The 12,198-nt window shown below is 40.0% G+C and overlaps 1 protein-coding gene across 1 annotated transcript in view; it reads right to left on the reverse strand.

Moving 5' to 3' along the window:
• The window catches only part of MAMLD1 (mastermind like domain containing 1), a 341,549-nt gene that overhangs the window by 18,323 nt on the left and 311,028 nt on the right, over positions 1–12,198 (reverse strand). The window contains exon 3 of the mRNA XM_077486917.1: positions 2,225–2,362. Within this exon, the coding sequence (XP_077343043.1) occupies positions 2,225–2,362 (138 nt within the window). The remainder of the gene's footprint in view (positions 1–2,224; positions 2,363–12,198) is intronic.

Here is a 12,198-nt window from a genome sequence, read left to right on the forward strand (position 1 = left end):
GGTATCTTATGTTTAAAAGATAAATCTTTATACGTGTGATGATCGATAAATGTATTTGCATGTTCAGTATATGAAACTGATATGGGTCTCCCTGGTGGGCTGGTAATTTTTTTTATTACTTTTAGAGAGAGTGTACTGTTGTTTAGATATATTTTTATACCATTTATCATGTGACACAATCCTAGGCAGCAGATAGGAGGAGAAGGACATAAGCATGCTCTTATCTTTCTCCCTTGAAACAGCAGTGGCAGGTAGTGTTTTTCAAGGAGCAAACTTTTCATTTGGTATTCTGTGGGGGACTTGACATCGTCAGGGGTTCATTTACTATATTGCTGTCCTTGCAGACTGTTCAATCAATATCCTTGTCTCTTTTCTGCAGCTGTTCCTTAATTCTGGCACCTCATTACTAAAAAGAATGTTTACCTTTTGGGTATGTTTTTACAACTTGGTTCTTTATAAGATGAGGTCTGTACATGGTAATGTATGGAATAGACTTTGGCCAGATTCTTTTAGATAACATATCTAAACGATACATCTGCATAGGTGTGCATAGCCTATTGCATTAGGGTGTGCATCCCAAAGCTCAAACACACATAAACTCTACCTGCTATCACAGGGAGGAGGCGCTTTTGGTGGAAAACAGTTTATTAGGAGCATATTAAAGTGGAAGTAAACCCTCCTATCGTTTTCAGCCATGGAAGTTGCCATTTCTGACCCTGTTTAATCTTCAACTGCCATGGTGCTGCACATGTGATCAGTTATGACACCAGCCATTGGATGGTTTGACAGTTTGACTGAGAGCACAACCAATGTGCAGTTAGCATTCCCGGCATGCTGGGAATTTAACAGTTTTTTGAAACTGTTAAATTGATGGGTTTACTTCCACTTTAAGTTATACCCTAAATACGGGCGTAACTTCATACTAAAGTTGAACCTAGCCTTTAATATATTGGGAGACATTTACAGTGGCCACTGGCACCCCCAACCATCCACCTGGTGCCGCTCCTGGATAATGCTAATGCACATGGCGGGGTACGCACACCCCGGGCGCACAGCTATTTACATCAGTAACTTATATGATTTATTTCTTCTAGAGGATGCATTTCACCATCTGAACTGCCTTACATCAGAGGTCTCAAACTTCTGGCCCTCAAGCTGTTGCAAAACTACAAGTCCCATCATGCCTCTGCCCGTGGGAGTCATGCTTGTGCTGTCAGCCTTGCAATGCCTCATGGGACTTGTAGTTTTGCAAAAGCTGGAGAGCTGCCAGTTTAAGGCCCCTGCTATACATCATTGAAAAAGTGGACTTTGTTCCAAGAAATGAGTTGGATGAATATCTTCATTTGTAGGATTCTTTGTGATGCATACAAATATTGGATTGTGTATACACATAAACCTGATTGCCCAAAAACATATATATTTTTTTATCTATGTGATACTGCATATTTTAGAATCCCATTTGGTGTAAAAAAAAAAAAAAAGCTAGTGTACATTAATTAAATTCACTTTAATAACAGCATCTGTCTCTGAATTAATTTGACAAAAATCCAAATATAAATGGTGGTTGTGGTGTTTTGGAAATACATTCTGTTTTATTTAGTTTATAAATAGTATGCACCTAATAGTAAGTACCCCAAGCCAACCATTTAACTTTCAGTAGCTTCTGGGGTAGAGGTAATAGAGTCAGACAACTCACCTTAAAAAAAAAAAAAAAAAAAGCAGCAACACGTGAAATGGTCTTACATTAAATTTTTTTATTCTGCTTTTTGTAGTTGTACTTTTAGAAAGATTAAGGAGTAATAAAGTTTGCCATTTAGTAGGCGATAGTAGAGAAGCAATGGAGCTAGCCCTAAGTTGACTTTTATTTGTTGTATGCTGTAACATAATGAATGCTGATCTGTAGACCCGTTCTAGTACCAGGGGCTCTAACCTGCTACTTAGAAACCTTCTCACATAATTAATATGCATTATCAAGTTCCAGTTTCCTTTTACCTATCTTGATTAAAGTAGTAATTGAAGTAAAAGACTGATTGGTCAGTATAGCTTATTGAACACCACAACACATTGCAATGTGCTATAAGACATAATATAATATTTTTTTGTTTTCTGTAATAAAATTATACTTTTTTTTCTGCACAGCCCTTGGGTTTCCTTTTGAATTTCATTACACATTTCATAAACAAGTTTCACCAAGGTTGGGAGAAAAGAAAAGATTTGTACAAACCTGCTGCCTTCTCATTATTTGCTCCTTCAGGATTGCATTGCGTATATAGCCATTAGCTGTGAGAGGAGTAGGCCCAGGGCCTGCACTTGGTATGGAGCCTCCTTCTTGCATTCTGGGAACTATTCCAGCATTTGGATCCTGCCAGCAGAAAAGAGAAAAAAATAAAAACAAACCATATGAGAACGATTACTAAATTGAAATCCCACCATATTTTGCAACTTTCTTATTATTTAATGTTCTTTTCAGTCAACTTTATTCTCCAGATTTGCCTTTTGCATGAAATATAAATTTAGAGAGTTTTTAAGGACTGTAGTGACTGAGAAAGTTTGGAAATGACCCCAGTGTGTGTTACAGAAACATGCCTCAAGCAGTGAATACTGTTTAAAATATAACTTTCATTACACCATCGTAATTAATATGGTAGCTATAAAATGAAAAACCTTAAACCAAGAAAGGTCATCACACTCTGGTCTAGCCACACAGTCTAGCTTAGTGGGTCTCAACTCTAATGCTGAAAACCACATAAGAATAATATATTCAATGATGGCTAAATCAATATCATATACAATGATAAAAAAAGAAAATGACTATGAAAATATGCTATTAAATGACATTAAAGTGATTTTTAGTATCAGCGCACAAAACAGTGCTGTACAATAGTCCAGAAAAAACATTATTTTCTCTTAACTTGGGAAATCACACATTGGTGATATGCCTGTTGGAGTCGAGACATCAGAATTACAATTGAATATACTGTGCAGAGTCCTGTTATACAATATACAAAATAAAGCAAAATGATGGAACACTAGGAGGTTGATATAGTAAAATGGGAGAGTGCAAAATCTGGTGCAGCTATGCATAGTAGCCAATCATCTTCGAACTTCAGCTTGTTCAGTTAGGCTTTGGTAAAAAAAAACCTGGAAGCTGATTGTGTTTTTTTTTTTTTTTTGCAGAGCTGCACCAGATTTTGCACTCTCCAGTTTTAGTAAACCAACCTCTGTTTCTCAACTGTTTTTGAGTCAGCTTCCTAGGAGTCTCCATACCTAGATTAGACCATAAGAAGTTGGCAGATGTAGAATACTCCCCTAATCTTTCAAAAGATTGGCATGCTTTGATGCCAATTTGTTTTTATTTTTTTCATTAACCTCCCTGGTGGTACGATTATTTCAGATTTTAGGTTCTGAAAGCGGTACAATTATTTTGCATGAAAATTTGGCGTTTTATATTGTAGTCCTGTAATTCTTAGGAATAACTCACTTAAATCTGTCCAAACCAGAGTCTAGCAGACATCCCGGGTATGATAAAGTTTGAAAAATGTAATTATAAATTATAATATAATAAATAACTATAAATAATTATACCAAATAATATAACAATAATAAAAATTATTCAATAATGTAATCAAATCATAAACACTCAAATTTGCTCAGTTGCAGAATTGTCACTGTCATTACTTTTCAGTATTTGATGACGGATCTCCCCACAAATCGATATCACTCAATTCTGCGAGTGATTCTAATTTATTATTGCTGTTTTCTAGCTGGTCTAAAATCATTATTGATGTAAAGGGACAGTTTTGGTTGCTATGGACAATCTCCAGTTTCCAGGCATAAAGAACAGTTTTTATATTATAAAACTGCATGCAGGACACTGGACAGAACACTAGGGACAAAAGGGGATGTGAAATTATTACATACAGCAATGTAATCTGTAAGATTACATTATACTGTATGTAATGTGTGTGTTTCACTTTTTGAATTTGGCGCCGTTCTCCATCCCCGTGCGTCACAACGCTCGCAGGGAACGGAGATCGGCTCCGTGATAGATCGAGCGGAGCACGGCTCGCTCGTACAGCGGAGGGGACATCACTGGATCCAGGGGACAAGGTAAGTAACCTCTCCCTGCATTTAGCGTTGCAGTCCCGAGTTTGGCTTGGGGGTTACCGCTTTTGGTATAAAATCTTCACCCCGAGCCAGACTTGGGAATACCGCCAGGGAGGTTAAGAAGAGAATCAAAAACACAGTAAAAAGAATGGAGGGAGGATTGAGGCGAGAAAGGAGGAAATTTAAAAAAGAAAAAGAGGTTGTGGGAAAAGATCAAAGATGGGGAGCTCTCCTGCAGTTTGGCCACCATGTCACTAGGCATCTCAGAAAGTCTGTCTGGGTTGGTGTGTAACTCTAAGTAGCTAGATAGAGTAAGTAGAATTTTGTTAGAAATGTTCATTTGATTTGCACATGTGTGCGGAAATCCATGTTTGCTTTCAACTGCAATGACAACAGAAATATTGAGGGAACAGGATGGAAATTCTTTATCAAACAATGAATGTGGTTTCATTTGGGAAAGTCCACTCCAAAAACTGATTGAAAAGCAAATGTTTTTTAAGTATTTTCCAACAACTTTCATTGTGGCATCAAATTTACTGATATGAATGATCATATGAATGTTAAAAAATCTACTATAGCCAGCTTAACTATGCTTTTAGAATGAGAACAGGAGAGAGGATAGTCCTGGGAGTGTAATTTCAAACCAGAAGAACCAAGTCTTCCTAAACCCTTATGCCGCGTACACATGTGTCAGACTATCCGGCGGACTTAGTCTGGACGGACAAACCTGCCAGACTGTCCACCAGACTTTCCGAACGAACTACCTGCCCACACACGGTACTAACCGCCGTACTTTTGAAATGAACGGACTTGCCCACACTTTGGTAAAAATTGAATTGCTTTTGGAGAGACAGAGGGGGTTATTTACTAAAGGCAAATCCACTTTGCACTACAAGTGCACATGAAATTGCACTGAAAGTGCACTTGAAAGTGCAGTCACTGTAGATCTGAGGGGGACATGCAAGGAAGATAAAGAACAGCATTTTAGCTTGCACATTATTGGAAGTGCAAAGTGGATTTGCCTTTCGTAAATAACCCCCATGGTGACAAAGAGGAGAGATTGTATCCAGAGCATGGAGATGAATGAACTTGTGGCATTAAGAAGGTGGATGAGAAGAGAGTGTTTTGTAGTACTTTTTGGGGAGAGGGCATTAATGGATCAGGAATGCTGCAGAATACTCCCAACTGAGGGACAACTCAGCTTCCCATAAGCTATAGATCAAGGGGCACTTGAAAATGCAGCAAAGTAGTGCACATGTGTCCATATTAGGAACAATCAAGTGTTTACATATTCTTAAAGTGGAGGTCCACCCTAAAGTGGACCTTCCGCTCATCGGAACCCTCCCCCCCTCCGGCGCCACAATTGGCACCTTTCAGGGGGGAGGGGGGTGCAGATACCTGTACAGTACAGGTATCTGCACCCACTTCCGGGATAGCTCTCTGCGGAAAGGGGCATAGATTACGCCCCTTTCCGCAAGTGCCCGCCCCTTTCCGCAAGTGCCCCGCTGCCTGCTGGGAAACACACAGATCCCAGAGGCAGCGGGGACCGTCCTTATTGCGCAGCGCAACTCGCGCATGCGCAGTAGGGAACCGGGAAATGAAGCCGAAAGGCTCCATTTCCTGATTCCCATACCCAAGAAGGCGGCGGCAGGACCCGAGAGACGATCTAGAGATCGGCTTCAGGTGCCGACATCGTGGGACTCCCGCTTTAACAAATAGTAAAAGAGTCTTTAAAACCAGCTATCTGACCTCACTAGCAGCAGGTACTGTGAAGAAGTTAATTCTCACAGATTATGATAGAAACACCTGCTGTGAGTTTACATTTCTAGAGGTATGATGGGAAATAATTCTGGGGGAGATTCAATAAGCTGATATATTTTGCATGTCAAAGAGCTGGGGTTCGCAGATTTCTTTAAAGAGCATGAGTGATTGCTTGAATTGTTGGCAAATGAGAGGGAGGACATGTCTAAACTGCATTGCTGTCCAGATGGTAAGGGTGAAGGACTTTGATCTCGGGGTAGTTTTCACGTACAACTGAACTCTCAGTTTATGTCAGCTAAATTAATTCCTGGTGTCTTAAAGAAAATGTAAATTTTCAAGTCTTTTTTGATAAAATAACAAACATATTATACTTACTTGCTCTGTGCAATGGTTTTGCACAGAACAGCTCTGTTCCTCCTCTCCTCTGGTCCCCCACTGGTGCTCCTGGCTCCTCCCCCTCATTGAGTGCCCCCATAGCGGGCTGCTTGCTATAGGGGCACTCATGCGTGCTTGCACCTGTGTGTCCCACCTCCCTTTTCCACCTCAATTGGCTGTATCTGAGCCAATGAGGAGGGAGATTGCTGGATCTACATAAAATACAGTTAGGTAAAAATGCTTCTGCCTTTACAACCATTTCCAAACAATAGGTGTTTAAAGTCTTGTTTGTTTTCTTCAAAAAGTAGAGTAGAAAATCCAGGATGCTGTAGAGAAGGACCATTGCCCTATGTGTGAGAGCAGAGATATCTCTGCAGAGGTCTAAAAGACTTCCTGCTAAATCATAGGTAGGACTCTTCAAACTGTGGGGAGCATGAGCTTTGCTGATTGAAGAAGCTCAGTTCTTGATATACACACACAGAATGGGCAAACTGTTTCGTTCTGCCTAAATCTCATTCTAGGGGTGTCTTATGTGACTATAATGTCAGATCTTTTGTCTTATTAAGGCTACCCAGTCACTTGGCATAAAAGCAAGTTGGCTCTGGGCAATAAAATGTAAACCAGGGATTTCAAACTGGCGGCCCTCCAGTTATTTTTGCGAAACTACAACTCCCATCATGCCTCTGTCTGTGGGAGTCATACTTGTAACTATAAGCCTTGCAATGCCTCATTGCAACAGCTGGAGGGCCACCAGTTTGAGACCCCTGCTGTAAACTCATCCCTGATTCTCACTGAAGTTAAAGTGGTTGTAAACCCTTAGTGCTCATGCACATGGACGTTTTAAAAAACTGGCTGCAAAGCTAGCTCCGACGCCTGGAAAAATCGGCGTTAAAAACGTGTTTTTTGGCTTTAGCGTTAAGTAGCGTTTTTTAAAGAAACAAATCTCTTGGTTATAGCACTCCCAAATTTCCCACAATGCCACAGAAAACAAAGAAAATATGTTACGTGTTTATGCGCGTTTTTGCACGATTCACGTTTTTACAGCTCTAGCTCCGCGCCACGGAACGCACTAGTCCTGGGTTTTTTTTTACAGCTTAAAAACGCCTATGCCATTTGCAGGTGGGCATGAAGCCATAGACTAACATGGACAGGCGTTTTTAAGCCGCAAAAAACGCTCAAAAAAGCGGCTGTAAAAACGTCCGTGTGCATGAGGCCTTACAAACCACTTTGACCTACAGGTAAGCCTAGATTAAGGCTTACCTGTAGGTCCAAGAAATATCTCCTAAACCTATACGGTTTAGGAGATATTTACAAAAAGACAAGCACCGCTGTCTACGGCGCATGCGCCGTAGACAGCGGCGCGCAGGCGTACTGAGCATGCCACAGATCACGGTGATATGCCGCTTGTGTCGGCTCCCTGTGCATGTGCAGGAGTGAAGTCATCGTGGCTCCGGTGAATCACAGCGCTGGAACAGCGAGACCTGGAAGTCACTCCAGGATATATGGCAGCGGTGAAGATAAAGGAGGAGGACCGCTTTGGGGGCTTCGTTCTCAGGTAAGTTATTCATAATGAGCGAGTATGCTATGCATACTCGCTTATTATGCCTTTGCCTTGCAGGTTGCAATTTTTTTTTTTTTTACCTTTACTTCTGATTATGTTTTTTTTTTTTGTTCATTGTATAGGTTAAATTGCCCAGATTTGTATTTTTAAAGATGAACTATTTTTTTTTTTTAAACGCAAAAGAGGCTATCTTTACGTAGATAACTTTATGCAGGTTCATTTTTTATAAAACTTTGTTTTGATGAATGGCTTGAAAAGATATTTGAACGTGGGGCAGCTCTATTTATTCATTATATGTGCGGGATCTGCACCCTGCTTAGTAGTGCTGCCAAGTGACCGTGCTTTTCTAATCCGGTTGTCTCATTGCAGGTCTATCAAGACGGTTGATTGGAAAACAATAGACTCTGCAGCCTCCAGTGATATGAAACACCCACACAACAATAATGGAGCATGATTTATGGCAAAAAATAAAATAAAATAAAAAGTTACCTCATTTTAAAATTCTAATATGATTTGGTAATGCTGCCTTGTATCTTATTGCTTTGGATCAGACGTACATTTTAATGGTAAATCCACTTAATGCTTTTTTTTAAATAACAGCCCTCTTCAATGTAATGTCTTTTTTTTCTCAATCTGCTAAATCTAACAGCCTGAGAGCACCGGCTGTCAGAGTTACTCGAATGCTGTATTTGAAAAATCGCTCTTTTATATGTACCTTAGAAAGGCAGAATTCCCCTGCAGGTACTTGGAACTACTAAAATCACCTCCTTTATTTACCAATATGTCACTAGGTGAATTCAGTCACCCCTCCTGTGTTGTTTAACATGGCACCTTAAAATATAAGTCGCTTAATGCAAACACTGTACCACAGCAGATATCCAGCTGGCATGCCGCCTCTGTGTCACATAGTATTTATCATTCTCCAGTCACACTTAGGCTTTGAATAATACGGATCGCCTCTGGGGGAATATTTGAGAAAAGGACAGATCCAGTTTGTATACTCTACACATGAAAGAGCCCCGCCAAGCTGCAACCACCAAGATCCTCACTGCCTTCTAGTTTTTTTGTTTTGTTTTTTCCCCTAGACACGGCTTGTTGCGTGTGGACAGCCTGCTTTTTTTTATTGAAGGAAACAAATTTAATGTACTAAAAACCATTTTGATGTTTTGCTTATGGCTATTGCATTACAAGTCACACAATGGACTCTGTGGAAGTCACCGTGCCCACCGCATTGTAATTCTTAATCTGTGCAGACGGCTGACCACGCTCGTCTGCCACTCAATCATTTCAATGTGTATTTATTTACCTCCAAGGTTAGAAATGTCAATGTATATTTTTATGCTCGTTACCAACCCCATTTTTGACATCCGAAAATTATGATTAGTTTGCGTTTACAAATGAAAAAATATAGTGGACTTTGATAACAAAAAAAAAAAAGATACAAAATACCCCACACTTGGCATTACTTACATTTCAAAGGGACACACTGGAGGTTATTTACTAAAGGGAAATCTACTTTGCACTTGGAAGTAAAGTTGCTGTAGATCTGAGGGGGACATGCAAAGAAAATAAAAAACAGCATTTTAGCTTGCACCTGGTTGGATGATAAAATCAGCAGAGCTTCCCCTCATTTCAGATCTACTCCTTAGATTTAGAGCGACTGCACTTCCAAGTGCACTTTTAGTGCAAAGTGGATTTGCCTTTCGTAAATAACCCCCACTGTATTCTGTGATAGAAAATTGGCACCACTTTCTCTGAAAATAATCTTGTTTTTAAAGAGGAAGTAAACTCTCCCACTCTGATGCTTCTTTTCATTTAGTCCATTATAATAAGTAATTATAAGACTATAGCCACTGTAATCCAGCCCAAATCGCATATTACTTACTGTTTAAAGAAACTTTAAAAAAACTTGTTTCCAGGGGTTTGGCAGCGCCATCTTAAGTATTGTTTTCTGAGTCCACAGTGGAGTGCATTTCCGCCCTTGCATTGAGCACTTCCTGTACTGTTAACCAAGCCTCCTTCTCAATCCAACATTTCTATGGCAACCCTGCTTCCCTGTTCATAGCTGACTTGTTTATTTCATAGTATTTACTTGTGCCGATGTCTAATGTTTGCCTTTGTCAGACTTATCAGCTTCAGTTGATAAGACTGCAGTAATGGCCAAGTTTAGACTGTATGTGAGGTCACATGGTGTGTAGGAGGAAGCTCTGAGTGATTAGCAGAGTTCAGTGTTGTGCCGTAGGAAGTCCTGATAACAGATAGATAAGCACATAGAGAGTGTGACGTAAATCAGGGGAGATCTGGGCATGCTCAGTGACTTCATTCTACAGAACAACAAGGATTACAGTAATACTAAGCAAGTAAGGAGATATCTACAAGCAGTGTTCATTTGGGTTTTTTATGCTGATTTACATAGGATAAAGTTGTGGAGGAGGGTTTACAACCACTTTAAAGCAGTATTAAACCCAAGGCCATTTTATTTTGTAGCTTAGCAATCATTAGATGGGGTGTCTGCATCAGTTTTTTTTCTATGGCTTTCCCCCCTCTGTTTTCACTTGGTGATCCGGCCATTAACACATAGTTACATAGTTACATATTAGGTGAGGTTGAAAAAAGAAACAAGTCCAACCTATGTGTGTGATTATATGTCAGTATTATATTTTATATCCCTGTATGTTGCGTTCATTCAGGTGGTATAGATGAATGAGCACCGGAAACATAGCAGACAGCAGCATTGTCCGTCTGGGGGGTGGGGAGGGTAGTGCTACATGTATTAGCAGATTTAGATACATTAACAAATTGAAGTCAAACTCCAGCTCACACTTTATCAGTTACAGCAAAAAGTTGTTTTTTTTTCCTTTTGGGATAAGAATTTTACATGAATAAATAAAAGCTGATCATTTTAATCTCCCCTACTAATTGTTTGTCTCATCCATGTAAACTGATACATTCTGCTGCGGAGCCTGAGCTTGTGAATAACAACAGACTTGCTTGCTGGATCACCAGCTTAAAATAGAAGAAAGAAAGCCTAAACAAGGACAACTAATACAACCAGCATATCTAAGAACTCTTTCCCAACCATCTGTCTCCCTCCAAGCACCACTATACTCCCCCCTCTCTTCTCATTCACTATTCTGGAAACAGTACATGACTTTGGAATTAGAGAATGAATTTTACATTTGAAGCACTCACATACATTATCTCACATGATAACATGATAACAACCCCAAACACACCTCCACACCAAGATGACCACTGCCTTGCTTGAAAGAAGCTGAGGGTAAAAGTGAATGACTAGCCAAGCATGTCTCCAGACCTAAACCCCATTGAGCATCTGTGGGGCATCCTCAAATGGAAGGTGAAGGAGCGCAAGGTCTCTAACATCCACCAGCTCCGTGATGTTGTCATGGAGGAGTCCAGTGGTACCCCGTGAAGCTCTGGTGAACTCCATGCCCAAGAGGGTTAAGGCAGTGCTGGAAAATAATGGTGGCCACACAAAATATTGACACTTTGGGCCCAATTTGGACATTTTCACTTAGGGGTGTACTCACTTTTGTCGCCAGTGGTTTAGACATTAATGGCTGTGTGTTGAGTTATTTTGAGGGGACAGCAAATTTATACTGTTATACAAGCTGTACAGTCACTACTTTACATTGTAGCAAAGTGACATTTCTTCAGTGTTGTCACATGAAAAGATAGAAGAAAAGATTTACAACAATGTGGGGGGTGTACTCACTTTTGTGAGATACTGTAAGTATTTTGCATCAAAAATTGTTCACTTTATATTACAGCCTTATTTTCCTCGCTGCTCTTAATATATAGAGAGATTTTTTCTTTTGTTCCTTGGCGTAGCTAAAGCTTCTGCTTTGAATGATACAGTTGATAATACAGCCTTGGGTAAGCTAAGCTGTCAGACAGTATTCAAGCGTACGTTTCAATAACCTTACTAGTCTGCATGAGTGCATTACTGATATGTCACAATGAACAGCAACAGTATAATTTTTCAAAAAGCACTACCATTTAATTCTAAAAAGAAGCCCAGTCAGTGACTTTGTCTAGGCTGCGATGATGTCATCTGTTTGCTGCAGACAGGAGAAAGCATTTCCTTGATTGTCTCTCCCACAATTATAGTTACTTGGTTACATAGTTAGGAAGGCTGAAAAAAACACCAGTCCATCCAGTTCAACCTGTGGTGTGTGAGTGTTTATATCAATAGTACATTGTATATCCCTGTATGTTGTGATCATTAAGGTGCTCATCTAATGTTTTTTTTAAACTATCAACGTTCTCTGCTGATACCACTACTTGTGGACGAGAATTCCACATCCTAACCGCTCTGACAGTAAAGAACTCTCTATGCAGTTTAAGGTTAAAGCGGGGTTCCACCCTAAAGT

The sequence above is a fragment of the Lithobates pipiens genome, unplaced genomic scaffold (genome assembly GCF_037356315.1).
Source record: "Lithobates pipiens isolate NorthernLeopardFrog02 unplaced genomic scaffold, aLitPip1_a1.2 Scaffold_1, whole genome shotgun sequence".
Lineage (NCBI taxonomy): Eukaryota > Metazoa > Chordata > Amphibia > Anura > Ranidae > Lithobates > Lithobates pipiens.